At 34.0% G+C, this 16,804-nt stretch overlaps 1 protein-coding gene across 1 annotated transcript in view; it reads left to right on the top strand.

The window, feature by feature from the left end:
* Positions 1-16,804, top strand: part of AGPS (alkylglycerone phosphate synthase) — a 131,523-nt gene that overhangs the window by 75,907 nt on the left and 38,812 nt on the right. Inside the window, exons 12-14 of the mRNA XM_040227698.1 lie at positions 8,121-8,172; positions 13,233-13,309; positions 15,133-15,245. Of these exons, the coding sequence (XP_040083632.1) occupies positions 8,121-8,172; positions 13,233-13,309; positions 15,133-15,245 (242 nt within the window). The remainder of the gene's footprint in view (positions 1-8,120; positions 8,173-13,232; positions 13,310-15,132; positions 15,246-16,804) is intronic.

The following is a 16,804-nucleotide window of genomic DNA, read 5'->3' on the forward strand; positions in this document are numbered from 1 at the left end:
ATGAATGAAACATCGGCTGAAAGTAGTCAATGGGATTTGGAGATATTCCGCTATTTGGGGAACCTGCATTTTTACTCTTGTTATACTGCACATATAGAGGGACATTGATATCTATCTGCCTTTCCTGGAAATGAGTAAATTATGGTTTACACACATTTTATATTAGTTTATGGAGTATGCAAACTGCATATGTCAAGAATAGTACTGTATGCTGCCCTGCCTTGTAACAGTATTTTCACACAGAAAAAGTGAGAAAATTATCAGCTTTTGGCACTAGTCGTTGTTCAGTTTGTGATTGGGAAGTTCAGTTGATAGCAAGAGAACTAAGATCCATTAAAATAGATGGTACATGGTTTACAATTGTGCCAAATTCTTGATTGAATAATGACTTGGCTGCTTGTAATTCCTCACTGTCATTTCATAGCATTTCCATTTTTGCACTGTTTGCAGACTCAAGTTGCATTTGAAATGGGAAACTGTATTTTGGATGAAATTCTTTTGGGAAGGAGTGGACATGATTGTTCACAAATAGCTAAGTGGGCTCTGTGTATATTTTTTATCACTATTCTTACTGAAGGAAATGTATTAAGCAACTTTATACTGGCAGCAGAAGGATTCTATTAAGGTCGGCTCATCTGATCTTTGTCCATGGGAGGAATTACCCTCTTGCAGTACTTCAGTGCCTTGTGAGAAGCTAGAAAGGAAGAGTTAGTGTAAGATTAATGTGATTCTGCCTCATCAGTGGCAGTCCAGTAGAATCTCCAGCTCTACTCAGTAGAGGGGTAAGTGACTTTTATGGTTTTCTCAGAGAGTAGATTTCCTACAGTAGCCTCTCAAGGGGGGAAAGTTGTGTTTTTTAATCAGAATATTAGTGTCATGTAATATATTTCTGTTTTGTTTTAAAATGACAAGTATCTTTTTTACAAGATGTGAAGGGAACACTGAGTGTTGAAACAAGTTCAAGAGCAGTTTTTAAAGTTTGGGGTCTTCCCCCCCATCCCCTGCCAATAAAAACTTCAGCATGCCTCATGCTATTGAGAGAGGACCAGTTCGTTTCATTATGAGGAAACATTGTGTATGTGTGCATTGATTAGTACGAATTCCTCCGAAACTGTATTTCTCAGTATCAGAACTAGGTTTTTAGAATTACAGATTAAAAGGCAGCTTTTTTTTTTCCTTTTGAGGATGAGTGGCGTTTTCTACCTACCATCACTTTTATTTTAAACAATTTTAAACTGATAGTATTTTTTATAATGAGTTTATACTGTAATTTCATAAGATATGCATCATTCTTTTCTAACACTTCAGACTGTTAAATTCTGAATTGTTCTGTTTTCAACTTGATTTATCCTGTAGGAGTTCAAATAAATTGAAAGGTGTTAGGTTCAGCACTTAACACTGTAAAACATTTAAAGCTTATTTATATTCAGTGATAATTCTTGGAAGATAGTTAAATATAGAAAATGAGATTGTTATTTTAAATCGTTTTTTTGATGTCATGTTTTTGTCCTTCTGAAGCAGAGTGAATAACCTAGCAAAATGCTTGGTTAACTGGAGTCTTTGCTTTGTGATCCAGCAAAATGTATCAGACTTGAGGAGGATAGTTATGAGACATGCTGTAATCACTACACTGTTGCTAAACTGCAAATGTAAAATTACCACTAGGAGACTGTTTGGCATTAACTTTTGGCCTTTCCCTTAATTAAGTGGAAGGAAATATCTATCTTGCAGAAATGTCTATATATTATGTATTTGTTTCATTCTTTAAAACCAGGAGATAATTCTCTTGTTAAAAGAGTTCTTGTTTACAATGTAAACTCCTATCTGTAAGCCTGTATATCATTTCTGACAGGGCTAACTAGATTACCAGTAGCCTTGAATATTGTGTGGTTTCATCTGTCGTGTCAATTCTGATATATTAGTCAGAGGAAGAAATAATTTTGTCTTCTTTTTAAGCTTTTATACCTAGGAATTTGTATTTAAGAGAATTCTCTTCTTTATATATCCTTGTTTGAACTTACAAAAATTACTGTATTGATTATGTTCATGTGAAGTCACTTCAGTCATATCCGACTTTGTGACCCATGGACTGTAGCCCACCAGGTTCCTCTGTCCATGGGATTCTTCAGGCAAGAATACTGAAGTGGATTGCCGTTTCCTTTTCCAGGGAATCTTCCCAATATATTATTTAATATTAACTATTTTATTGTGAGTTTTTCTTTGAGAGAGTATGCTTTTAACTTTATTTCTAACACAGTACAGTTGATATTATGTAAATTAAACACACATAGTGCCTATGTTGTAATAGTCACCAAAGGTAAAATTTTCTGTATTTGATAAAATTTTCTGTGCTTAAATTTTTCTATAGCTGTGTTCAAGGGGTTTGGTATTGAAGCATTAACTTCTGATATAGTGTGGATTAGTAGACTATCTCCAGAATAGTTTTAAGGCTCAGGAACTTGGGCCATTCTAGAGTCTATACTGGGCTTCCCTGGTGTCTCAGAGGTTAAAGCGTCTGCCTACAATGCAGGAGACCTGGGTTCGGTCCCTGAGTTGGGAAGATCCCTTGGAGAAGGAAACGGCAACCCACTCCTGTATTCTTGCCTGGATAATCCCATGGACGGAGGAGCCTGGAGGGCTACAGTACACAGGGTCACAAAGAGTCAGACAGGACTGAGCGACTTTACTTTCACTTTCAGAGCCTATACTGAACGTGTGATTTACTTCTTGGAGGAAAAAACCTTTTCAGTTCAAAGGATTCATTTTTTAACCTAGATACCAGTGCTTTATTTTATAGTTTATGAAGTTAGAAGAAATCATGTAGACAAGTGAAACTTGTTAATACTGAATTTCTTTAGCTGGTAACTAGTAAACTAAGATACCTCTTCTAACAGAATGTCTCATCTGAACTGCAAGTTCTATTTTTCCCTGTGACATGGAAGAAATATGACTTAGTTCCTTGAAAACAAAATTTGCAGAAAACTTTTTATGTATTTCTTATAGGGACCATTTTTCAGAAAAAATGGTTAGATTGAGAAGAAAGAAAGTGCAGTTGCTCAGTCATGTCCAACTCTTTGCAACCCCGTGGACTGTAGCCTACCAGGCTCCTCAGTCCACGGAATTTTCCAGGCAAAAGTACTTGAGTGGGTTGCCATTTTCTTCTCCAAAGACTGAGAAAGAGTTTGCTTTTTAAGTTGTCGGGAATTCTGTTAAATAAGATGAGAGTGGTTGTTTTTTTATTTTTCAAGTTATATATTTAAGTAAATTCCTGGTTGTAGCATCATTAAAGGGAAGAAGTTGCCAGCACCTCAACTTAGTCTTATACCCATGCTTTGAAGTCAGGTAATTTATTTCTTCTTTGCTTAGATACAACAAAGATATTGATATTTCTTTGTTAGTCCATACTGGGTTTCCTGTATCTTTAGACTATTTGCTAAGTATAAAATACAGATCAGGTGTCATAGACATGAGTTTGAGCAAACGCCAGGATCTAGTGAAGGACAGGGAAGCCTGGCATGCTGCATGCAGTCTGTGGGGTCACAAAGAGCTGGACACAACTTAGCGACTAAACGACAACAACAACAGGTGTCATGAGAGATTTTAGTCAGAGCGCGTTTATCATAATGAAAACGAAATCAGTTATTTCATTAACTCCACTTAAAGGAAGCAGTTTTTGTTTGATTGTTCCTTAAATGCCCTGAATGTATCATTCAGTTCAGTTCAGTTCAGTTGCTCAGTTGTGTCCGACTCTTTGCGACCCCATGAACCACAGCACGCCAGGCCTCCCTGTCCATCACCAACTCCCGGAGTTCACTCAGACTCATGTCCATCGAGTCAGCGATGCCATCCAGCCATCTCATCCTCTGTCGTCCTCTTCTCCTCCTGCCCCCAATCCCTCCCAGCATCAGAGTCTTTTCCAATGAGTCAACTCTTCGCATGAGGTGGCCAAAGTACTGGAGTTTCAGCTTTAGCATCATTCCTTCCAAAGAAATCCCAGGGCTGCCCATCATTAAAGTTACTTGGTGAAAATATTCCCTCTCAGGTTAGTTCTGATCACCTACCACCAGGGGTCACTTTAACTCAAGGACCCCTTTTCTTCTCTCCTTGTCTATGGAATATTCTAGCAGAGTGAAATTGAACAGCATGAGTATGAACTTAGAGCTCAAATTCTCAGAATTTATGATGTCTTTAACTTTTAAAGGAGATCTTTTGAGTTTTTCTTAACTTACCAAAGTAGTTGTATAGCAATTGAAACATAATCGAGTCTTAACTACAGATATAGTAAATCAACTTGCATGTTGTTCTTTAAGAATAGTAATGCTGTTTTGCTCTTTTGATTACAGGGACTCCTATTTAATTAGGATGTCATGATTTAAAATGTTTTGAATTAAAATTCTAAGAAACTTTTCCTCTTTTGTAGTTTTAGAATAGTGATTTACAAATTTATCAATTGCCAGAGAATCTAAAGTAGTCTTCCTGTTTTAATTTGAGTGTCTCTGCTTATGAGAATTTACTTGTGACAATAACTGAAAAACTCTATTTACTGACTTTTAAAAAACTTACCACTGTTAAAACATGAGATTTAATAAAGCTATTGGTTTGATTTTGATAATTAAAAAAAAAACTTGAATTTAGTATTTATTATCTATATTCAAAAAGCTTTCTTTAGCTTTTTATTCTTTTGGATAGTATTAGTCTGCATTGTAGAAGGAAATGGCAACCCACTCCAGTGTTCTTGCCTGGAGAATCCCAGGGACGGGAGAGCCTGGTGGGCTGCCGTCTATGGGGTCGCACAGAGTCGAACACGACTGAAGCGACGCAGCAGCAGCAGTCTGTAACCATTCACTTTGCTTCAGTATGAATAGGAACAGTGGATTACTGACTAGTTTATATGACTCAGCTGTCAAGTGAAAATCATGTTTAGTATAATTGAATACAGTTGCTATATGTAGCAAGTACCTTGAAGCAAGTTTCGTACTATTTTTTTCAACTTTTTAATTTAAAAATTTTAAGCATACAGAAACTTTGAAAGAGTAGTGCAGTGATCGCTTGTATATTCATCTAATATATGCAAAAATTACTAACTTTTTGCTCTGTTTTATATACTTGTGTATATTTCCCCGACCATTTGAAATTAATTGCATTATGACATTTGGCTTCTAAATACTTTAGCATATGTCTTCTGAAAATAAAGGTGTTGTTTTGTCATGTCTAAGAAAATCAGCAGTAATTTTTTCCTTGTATTTTTTATTAATTTTTAAATTTCTATATAATTTTTAAAGGTTACTTTCCATTATAGCTATTACAAAGCATTGGCTATATTTCCCATGTTGTACAATGCAGCCTTGAACGTATCTTACCCAGTAGTTTGTGCCTCCCACTTCTCCACCTCTGTTTCACCTCCTCCCAGCTGATAACCATTAATTTGTTCTCTGTTATGAATCCAGCAGTAATTTCTTAATCCCATCTAGTATTAAGTCAATAATCAATTATTCCAGTTGTTCCCAAAATGTATTTTGTGGTTAGTCTTTTCAAACTAAGATTTCATCAAGGCCTACATATCATAGTTTAGTTGTTTGAGATTGAATTCCCCTAGAAGTTTACTATAAATGTAATATATTAATCCTTTTTTCATTTTCTGATATATGTGTGCCTGTGTGGGGTGTTTTCATTAATAATACCTGCTATAGATACAGGTGGAATAGAATCTGGGTGGCAGTAAGAGGTAGAACTTAACAGGTCATTGGTAGGAATTTAAAAGTGTTTTTTTTTTTTTCTAATAAAACTGAGTTCTTTTTTACATTTTACTGGTGTGCTTAAGCCCAAACATATAAATATGTATGTTAAATGATATTCTGTTTCTTTTATGAAGAAAAGAAATTTTGTCTCTCAGGCTTTGTATGTTTTATTCAAAGTTGATGTGCCTGTTTTAATAAAAACATTTCAGGAAAATTGATTTTCCTTCAGTAGTTAAACTGGTAATGTTTTTAGAAGCATTAACTCAACTACAAAGATACCTTTATACCAAGATTTGAAAGTACTCAGATTGTAGATTTTTATTTTATAAATATTATACTTTTAACAACACTACAAAATAGCAAATAAATGGGTTTTCATGTAATTTTTGTTTCAAATATGACTTTAAAGCTCTGTGTGTGAAAGTGTGTGTACCCATGATTTTTTATTTTTTGAGGCTGTGTGGTTTATTTGAAATATTATTCATCTAGCAGTCAGAATATCTTGGTCCTAGTTCTGCCTTACTCTTTTACAATCATCTAACCTCAGGCAAGTCTTTAATCCCTGTGGTTCTTGTGTTCTCATCTGTAAAATGGGGGTAATACAAGTTCTGCTACTTTGACAAGGTTATTTCTTGTTTCTTATATCAAATAAAGACATGAAAGTGGCTTGTACACAATAGCATTCTAGAAAATGTAAGGCAATAGGTTATTGTTCTGCTAAGTATGTAAAAGTACCTGGTATTGTTCGTTAGATTTGGCAGTGACTTTTTAAAAATACAGATTGTATTATCCCTTTATTATCAAGGGTGAGTAAATTATGTGTGCGTGCATTCTCAATTGTGTCCAACTCTTTGCGACCCATGGGCTGTAGATTACCAGGCTCCTCAGTCCATTGGATTTTCCAGGCAAGAATACTGGAGTTGGTTGCCATTTCCTCCTCCAGGAGATCTTCCCAACCCAGGGATCAAACCTGCATCTCCTGTTTCTCCTGCATTGCTGGCAAATTCTTTACTGCTTGAGCCGTAGGGGAAGTCTCATGCGTTGGTAGGCGGATTCTTCACTGTCTGAGCCACCAGGGAAGTCCAAATAAATTATACAATGTCCAAAATAAGAATCTAACCATTTTGTTGGGTAAAATAAAATATATATTATGAATGGTTTTATAAAATTAAGTATTCATTCAGGTAAAAGCACATAATAGCAAAAATGTTATAGCACAGTTAATATATAAATATTTTGTTCTTTCAAGTGATTCTCATAAATTTTAACATTGTGTTAATACAAATTTATTGATAAATGTTATTCAGGAGATAAATGTTTAAAAACTCTGTCAGTCAAAATTTTGTGGTCTGAAAGCAGCTTCATTTAAATAATTTTTTTTAAACATTTATCTATTTGTTTGTCTGCAATGGGTCTTAGATGAGGCATGCAGGATCTAGTTCCCTGACCAGGGATCGAACCCAGGCCCCAGGCATTGGGAGCATTGAGTCTTAGCCAGTGGACTACCAGGGAAGTCCCTGAAAGCAGCTTCTTGGTGGAAGTTTAACCGTATTAAAAAGTTGCATAGAATATAAAAATCAAGTTTAGAGTGAAGCTCACTTTAATTCTGTGGGAAAACTGTAGCTAATTTAAACCTTGTTAGTGTTTGTATGGTAACGTAGCATCCACAGAATTTATATGAATATTTCCTTCTGTCATTTCTCTTTCCTGCAGCTTTCACTGTGTGTCTAGATTAACATAACACTGGTGTAGATATCTTAGATACATAATAGTATGCTTCAGATTTTGTTGCTGTTTTCATCCAGGTAACCTTGTAAGAATTCTGGATATTGATAGTTTTTCTATTTAAAATGAATAGGAACAAGTCCTAGAGTTATCTATGAAGACATCACAGTTAAATTTTTAAAGTAGTTTGCCTCACATAAACACTGCCATCTTCCTCATTTTAACAGAGTATACGAGTCTAATGACACATTATAGTTCATAAATGGCGTAATACTCTAGGCTTGATTTTAGTCTTATAAATTTTCTACTTTGGTTTAAAATAATCTACTCTGAAGCCTAATACTTCTGTTAGGTATAGCTGTTTCCACAGGTCTTTGTTCAGCATCTAGCAGATGTTGTTGCAAATAAAGATCTGGCAACATATGTATGTATGTATGCATTATATACATAGATTTCTCCTCTCCACATGTTTTATAGAAGCATTTAATGTTTTATTTGTTGTCATAAAATTATATAAAAAGTTAAGATTTTTTCCCCATATGTATCCTTAGGAATTAAGCTCTTGATCTCAAATACAAAAAGGTGACTTTCATTTTCTAACTGTTTAGGTTCTTTACCATATTAACTTCGTATCACATTTTTTTCTTTTTAAAACAGAGATGTGCTCCTGCATCTATTCGCCTAATGGACAACCAGCAGTTTCAGTTTGGTGAGTAAGGAAAGGTGCTTTTAAAATCTGCTCACTAAGCCACAAAAATTTATGAAACACTAGTTATGTGCCAGAAGGAAGACTGAATGCAGAGCTGGAAAAATAAATGTCATAGCTCCTAGTCTTCAGGAAGCTCTCAGTCTAATGAGGACAGATAATTATATAAATGAATTAGTGCAGGAGTATTAGATGATATGAAAGAAGACTACACTGAATACCTTGGGGTGCAGATGAAGTAGGTTGATGATTTCGCATAAGATTGGGGCAGAGAGTGGGGAAAATCTTCTTGAAGGAGTCATGCTTAAACTAAATCTTAAAAGGTGAATAGAAGTTTGCCTGAGACCATCTCTTCTTTCTTACCAAATTTTTGTTCACTTGTCAGCTGAAAATATGATATCATAAACCTCAGTGCTGTGTTTGAACTTCAGATCATTCTGTGTGACTAAAAAAGAGGCTAATGTGAGCGTGGTTACAGGAGATAAAGCTGAACGGGTAGACTAGGGCTTTGCAGGATAGATTTGGGTTTTCTTTTGTCCACAGAGGGAAATCTTTGTAGAGGGAATAGAATAAATCAGCTTTACATCTTAGAAAGCTCATTCTGTTAGCATTAGGCAGAATGGATTAGAATGGTGCAAACGTGGAGGAGGAGTTTAGAGGTTTAAAGAGGCAAATATTGAGGGCTGAGCCTTGTTTAAGGCAGTAGCAATGGAGAGGGAAAGTAAGGAACAGATTTTCCAAAGAACAGTTTGCCAACTGGATGTGGAACGTTAAATAAAGGGAAGCATTTAGGGCAACTCCTGGTATCTGATTGATTGATTAATTGGATGCATTGAATAATAGTCTAGAAGAAGAAATGATGATTTTGGGGAAAAGACATTACAATGGGTTGTGTTTAAGAGGCCCATGGGATATTTGGGTGGAGAATTCAGTAACAGTTAACCATGTTTCTCTTTCTTCCTATTTTGCTTGAAGTCTTAAACTTTCTAACACAATTTATTATCTTACCAATTTTAGTTTTATTGCTTTTGAGTTTTTCTATATGCTGAAATGTATTTTTTTAATCCAATGTAGTTTATTTATACAATTTATTTATTTATGAAATTTAGTTTGGGATTTAAGTTTATAGAATTTAAGTACCCTCAAAATAGTCCCAGAATGATTGCTTAATAATAATTACTAAAGGCTGTTAGGCAGGCTTTTGTTTGGTCTAAGAGTAGCTTAAATTTTTAATTAGGGAAGAATGATTATTGTAATTATATAGAAATTGAACTAAGGAATTCAGATTGATAACATATAAAATATTTGTTTTAAAATCATAAGTCACAGCTTTCTTTTTTTTTTTCTTTTTTCTTTAAATTGGAGGATAATTGCTTTACAATATTGTGTTGGTTCTGCCATGTAGCAACATGAGTCAGCCATAGGTATACGTATGTCCCCTTTCCTAAATCACAGCTTTCAATTCTTTAAGTAAATTTCTTTCAGAATAACTGTACTACTGATAAAAGTTTAAGATAAATGTGTCCTATAAATGATTAAATTTAATATAATAATTAAATGAAAACTAAGCCATCTGTGTGTCTGGCTTGCATTCAGAGACCTAGGTATTAAGAGAACCATGTGTCTGTCTGATTGATAAGACTATATTATTATTCATTTATATGCTAGTATTGTAGTAAACTGTTTTGGACATTGACCTTAGTAAAATTAATTATGTAGCCAGATTTTATTTATAACTGAGACCTATCAGCTCAGTTCAGTTGCTCAGTTGTGTCCGACTCTTTGTGACCCCATGAATTGCAGCACGCCAGGCCTCCCTGTCCATCCAAACTCCTGGAGTTCACTCAGACTCACATCCATCGAGTCAGTGATGCCATCCAGCCATCTCATCCTCTGTCGTCCCATTTTCCTCCTGCCCCCAATCCCTCCCAGCATCAGGGTCTTTTCCAATGAGTCAGCTCTTCACATGAGGTGGCCAAAGTACTGGAGTTTCAGCTTTAGCATCATTCCTTCCAAAGAACTCCCAGGGCTGATCTCCTTCAGAATGGACTGGTTGGAACTCCTTGCAGTCCAAGGGACTCTCAAGAGTCTTCTCCAACACCACAGTTCAAAAGCATCAATTCTTCGGCACTCAGCTTTCTTCACAGTCCAACTCTCACATCCATACATGACCACTGGAAAAACCATAGCCTTGACTAGATGGACCTTAGTCGGCAAAGTAATGTCTCTGCTTTCATGCTATCTAGGTTGTTAACAGAGCACAAACCTTAATATTTTTATTATCACCCCTTCTCCTGACATGACCCTTAATATATTGAAATGATATGTTTTCAGTATATTGAAATGATACATATCATTGAGTACACTGAAATTATCTACAAATTTTCCCTATGAACTAACATTTGTCACATTTAGGAGCTGTTTCTTGTTCATTTATATGTGTCCTGTATCTATCACATAACAGGCACTTACATGTTGATTGACTTAATCATCAAATTAGCCAAAGAGGGTAAACAAATCTTGACTAGCATATAGTGTAGTGCTAAGCACATTATTGGGGCTTCCCTGGTGGCTTGCTGGTGAAGAACCTGCCAGGTAAGAGACGTAAGAGACGCAGGAGACGTAAGAGATGCAGGTTCGATCCCTGGTTTAGGAAGATCCCCTGGAGGAGGAAATGGCAACCCACTCCGGTATTCTTGCCTGGAGAATTTCATGGACCAGAGCCTGGCAGGCTGCAGTCTACAGGGTCACACAGAGTCAGACATGGCTGAAGTGTCTTCGAACACACACACACACGCAAGCACGTTATCAAGGACTTCTCTGGTGGCTCAGGTGGTAAAAAATCAGCCCTCAATGCAGGAGACCCCTGGTTTGATCCCTGGGTCAATCTTGAGTCAGGAAGGTCCCTAGAGAAGGGAATGGCAACCCACTCCAGTATTCTTGCCTGGAGAATTTCATGGACAGAAGAGCCTGGTGGGCTACAGTCCATGGGGTCATAAAGAGTTAGACATGACTGAGTGACTTAACACTTTCACTTACATTATCCGTAGCACACAACCATCCCTCAAAGCTGTATTTCCAATTTATAAACAATTCAAAAGCTAAATATTTTGAGTATAGTCCACAAGTTTCATGTGGTAGAGCTAAGGTTGAGCCCAAATCTGTCTGACTCCAAAGCCCGTGACTTTTTCTGATGCTTCAGAGCACTTCTTTGAAACAGGGATTTATTGAATCCTTTATAACTATTTAATTAACACTGTAACAATAACAAAATTCACTAATCAAAACTATCCAGCTGGTAAATTTAGCAACTAGTTCATTTGTTTACAGAAAATAGCTGGAATATATTTAGGATATAATTAATTTGATAGGCAAAATTAATTTAAGTAAAAGATAATATCCTCTTAATTAATAGTAATACTTGGCCTACTTAAAAGTTAGTATCACTTTTATAATAATTATGCTTCAAAGCTATCATATCAATTCATTGTTAGAGATACATGGGACTAATTCACAGTAGTGTTAACGAATAGAAGTTACGCATTTAAGTTGCAGTGTGATAAGATGAGCATATACCCTTAAGGATTATTCTATACCAGAGTAGTAATGTTTGGAATCTTCATACATTATGTAAAGGTATGTGGACCAGAAGTCTCTTATGAGGAGGGGATACACATGCTCACACATTTGTATATTTATTTCCAATTGCTGTTAAAGTAGGATAAATTTCACTTGGGACACATTTTGCTGATATCTTTTAACTTTATACATGCTAGAAATGGTATGTTTTAAAAGTGCTGATTATACCAGAGAATATCTCTGGTAGATTACAATAAAAGAAAAATCCCCAAACAAACCTCTTGTGATCCAGTATCTCAAAAAGATTGCTAGGTTGATGTGTATCTAATCTGCCCTTCATTTTTTGTTTTTTTGCTTTGTTCAATTACAGCATTAATATATAATTCTTAGCTTCTGGTTAAGACTTATGTTACTTGGTCTTTTATGTAATATAAATTCTTATTATAACGTATAAGAATGTAAGAAGTATTACAGGTTCAGATTCTCACTTTAAAAAAAATAGATGAATGGGAAAACAAAGATAGCAAGTGATAGCTTTGCCTCCAGAAATCTCTCTCCACCTCTCCCTCTTTTTTCCTTCAAAAAAGATAGTTTGTTGTTTACACTTATTTTAAAAGAAGGTATCCACACTTTAAAAATAAACAAAATCCCAGAATCTTAAAGCCTTTTTTTAAAAGTAAACTTTTTAATTGGAATTAATTTTAGATTTACTAGAGGCTTTAAAATTCTTTATAAAAATTTTATGTGAATGGTATGCCAAATTTTTCTGAATTGAGCTCATAGTGCCAAGGCCAGATGCATGACTCTTAAATGTAACTGTCACGGGAGTTAAGAAGTTGCTACTTTGAAAACAATGAGAAAACAGTAAAAGACTTTCACTCGATTAAGCTCATTCCGGAGGCAACGATGTTAATTTAACAGACTCTGAGACACCATTTATGTTTTTTGGGGAATTTTAGCTCTCTGGGTGTAATTAAGGAAACAATTACTAGTTATATGCAAGAATTCTGGATGAATTAAGAATTAATTAGGAAACAACCTTAAACTTGGCACCGACTCCATATTTGGTTGTAGTTCTGAATGGTTTCTGCATGATTAAAAAAAAACAAAAGTAGCACTAAGCCACTATTGGGTGTTCCTAATGAAATAAAAATTAATGAAGTGATTTTACTATGTATAAACTATACCATTGAAAGATAAACTATGTGTAGTAGTAAGTACTTGTATTATTTGAGTTTTAAAAAACCCAAGAAGGAGTTTGGTAAACAAAAAGTTCTTAGTGACTTTTGAAGGAAATGACACAGATAAAAGATGTAGATCTCAATATCAATGTTGTATATATATCAGGGAAATTTTAAAACCTCAGGTCATGAAAATGTTCACTTTCTTTTAGGATGCTAAGTTAAAGTAGCCTCTTCCTGTTACGAAAAACATAGATAAATTAATTTGCTGTTAATTTAAAATATGAACTTTTTTCTTACTAGGTCATGCGCTTAAACCTCAGGTTTCCTCTATTTTTACATCATTTTTGGATGGATTAAAAAAGTTTTATATTACAAAGGTAAGGGTTTTTTTTAATGCTTCGGATATTGATTAATTTAGTTTCTTGCAATTTCTGCCTTGCACACACCTGTTATGCTTTTCCATGTTGCTGTGTGCATTTCATAATTGTTATTTTTTATGTTGTAATAAATATTTAATCAAGCAACTCAATTACACGTTCAATTTCAGGAAATATAAAATCTTTCTCAGATTTGAACTTCCTGAAAATAACACTGCATTGAATATTTTATGCATACAGTCTTTTTTATAGTTTGAATTTTTTCCTTCATAGTAGATATCTAGAAGTGAAATCAAAGTAGCAGTTCTTTTAAACTTTTGACCAGTGGCAATGCACATGTGCCATTTTTTGGTTGCATCCTTGCACATGTGGAATTTTTTTCTTTTGTTTTAAATTTAGTAAATCCAGGGGGAAGATAGTACTTTATTTTAGTTGCTGTTTCTTGAAACTCCAGTGAAACTGACCATTTCCCTGTATTTCCTAGACATAATTTCTTTTGTGAATCAGTTGAATGTGGTTATTTTGCTAGGGGTAGCAGATCTGTGGAGTTTTTGTTTGTTTAAGGGGGAGATGGCTTAATGCTTTGCTCTGTGTCTTTTGAATAATGAAATTATTAGATGCCTTTTTCATAAATGTTATAATTAGTTTTTCCAGTCAGATGACTTCTTTTTAATAAGGTTTCTTTTTATTTTTTGGTGCAAAATTTTCTAATTTTTATCTTTCCTATGATTGTTTAATGACTCTTAAGCTTAGAAAAAGCCTGCCTTCCTTCAGAATTATGATAAAGGCCATTTCCTTCTCTCTCTCACATTTTTATATTAGGAATTTTAAGAAATATTATCTTTATTAGTGTTCGAATTTATTTCAATTTTATGGTGTGAGATAACAAAATTAACTGTCATCTCCTGCTCCCCTGATTGTTAACTAGTTGTTATAACACCATTAACTAACCTATCCCTGCTTTTCTTATGTTGGTTTGCCATGTCTAAGACATTTTATTACATACTTATCTAAGAAAATGACATTCTAATGAATTAGATTCTTTTTAATGAGTTTTTGTTCTTGAAAAATTAAGGGAATTTAATTTTGTAGATCTAATTTTCCCTCTTATTTTTCAGAATTTTCCTTGTTATCACCATTATCTACCTGTCCATAATCCTAGAAAAATTTTAGAAACTCTTCATAATTTTAGAAAGCTTATGGATATTTTTTATTAAAATTGCAGCAGCAGCAGTTTATATATTAATTTGCACAAGAACTGACTGATTTATACTTAGTTTATGTGCTTGAGAATGTATGTTTTGCTCACCTTTTTAGATGTGTTTTCCTAACAAAGTTATGTGTTTCCTGTTAAGATATTTTGTATTTTTAATTGAAGATATAAGATCTCCTTTGAAAATATTACTTAGAAAGAAGTTATTGGTGGTATTTAAGGATGCTGTTGGTCTTTTACTTCCCTGCCACCAAATGTCCTCAATATAATAATACTTTATTATGTTCTATCATTTTGGTAGTTTTATTTGATTCTTTGGGACAGTTATAATTCTTGCAAGTTATTTCTTGTATTTCCTTCCCAATATATCATTGTAATTGACACCTCGGCATACTTTGAAATGAAGCGGTTTTCCATAGTACTATTCTATTGTGATAACCTAAATAGGTACATTAAGCATTCTTTTTGATTAACGTATAAAATTCCAAAGCTCAAATTTTGAAGAGCTGGTATGTTTGAGCTGAGATCAGAAGAAAAAAAGAGCAAAATGTATTTTGATTTATTGTTTTATAGGCTGAAACTTATCAGGAATAACAACATTCTTTTGTAGTTTAAAGGATTTGATCCAAATCAGCTAAGTGTCGCTACATTACTGTTTGAGGGGGACCGTGAGAAGGTTCTTCAGCATGAAAAACAAGTGTATGACATCGCTGCAAAATTTGGGTATGGCTTTAAGTTCATAATGCCAAGAGAAAGTTAAACTGAAATTCTAGTATCTCCAAGCAGTTGTTAATGTACTCTTTTAAATATTAAATTTGTGTTCCTAAATGACAGTCAACTTAAAATGTTGTGTTGGTTTGTAGGAAGCTAAATTGGTATGTTGCTCTGACCATTCTAATCTTATACATGACATAGTGAATCTTTTATTGTATTTTCTCATTAATGATAATTTTATAACTGTTTATTGTGCTAAGTGAAGTAGAAAAAAGCTCAGTCATGTTGCTATTTAGTGGTAATAGTATATGTATAAAACATGCTATGTTTTTAAAAGGAAATTGTGTTTAATCAAAACTGTTTGATAAATTATCTGTACTCCACCCCCTGTCACTTACTGTTTTGTGCTAGTATAAAGAAATAGAAAACATTTCACATTTATAACCAACTGAATAATGATTGGGTGGTTTCTGTCTGTCTGTTTGATGGATTATAAGATTGATGGATGAGAACTATAGTGAAAATGCCATTTATCAGGATTACATTTCCTTCCTTTCATTTTTAAGTACATAATAAACTGACAGTTTTCTCGATACCGGTCTTTTTTTTTTTTTCTTCCTAATTTCAGAGGTTGAAATATGTCCTATACATTATCTTTAATCTGGGTTCTATGTAAATATTTACTTTTATCCCCCCTCCTTTTTTTTGCTGTTCTTTATGAGAACAAATGAACACTTAATTTGGAGCCATGTATCTTAGAATGCTCTGCTTTTATGTGATTTCCTCATATATACTATTCAGTCCTTTGTCTTTAGGGTTTTCTGAACTTAGTATTAAAGTGTAGCATTCTTAAGAGAAAAAGATCTCAGCCTTAATTTTTAGTGTACCTTTGAATTGTGCTTGATTATTGCAAAATTATCTTTTAGTTTTATTTTTGCCCTCTTCTAAAATTGGCTAGTGGAATTATACGTTTTTTTTTAGTAAAAGCTGAAATTCATTAATCTTTCACTTTTTCTTCTCCTTAGTACTCTTTGGGAACTATTGATGTTTTAACCAAATTAGTTAAGAGTACTATAAAGACTCATTTAATGATTGGGTGGCTTGGATATCAGGCTAATTCTGAAAATTTTTTGAAATGTACATGTACATATTTTTTAGTTTTCAAGTTATGTGGAGTATGTATCAGTTTGATTTGAAAACTTTTTTTCTTAAAACCCATGATATTAAGAAGAGTCAAATGAAAACCTTTTATATCTAAATCAAATATTATATATCTACTTAGCCTTAAATTTTAGACATTGAAACTTTAAAAAATTATTTCTTTATATATTTAAATATTTATTTGGGATTTCAAAAAATTTCCAGAGTCATTTGTAGGGAAATGGATGCTTTAATGTTTTACTCACTGTTTGTAAGGTTAAATTTGCTTATGTTCACCTTGCTACTTCCCATCCCCACCTCTGTGCACACACACACAAATTGCACTTTGTAGAATCTATAATTCTAGTCTCAGTTCAGAGTAGCCAGCAAATCCTTACTAGTTACATGGCACATTTTCTGTTAGACTA

Source organism: Oryx dammah, unplaced genomic scaffold (genome assembly GCF_014754425.2).
Source record: "Oryx dammah isolate SB20612 unplaced genomic scaffold, SCBI_Odam_1.1 HiC_scaffold_27, whole genome shotgun sequence".
Taxonomy (NCBI): Eukaryota; Metazoa; Chordata; class Mammalia; order Artiodactyla; family Bovidae; genus Oryx; species Oryx dammah.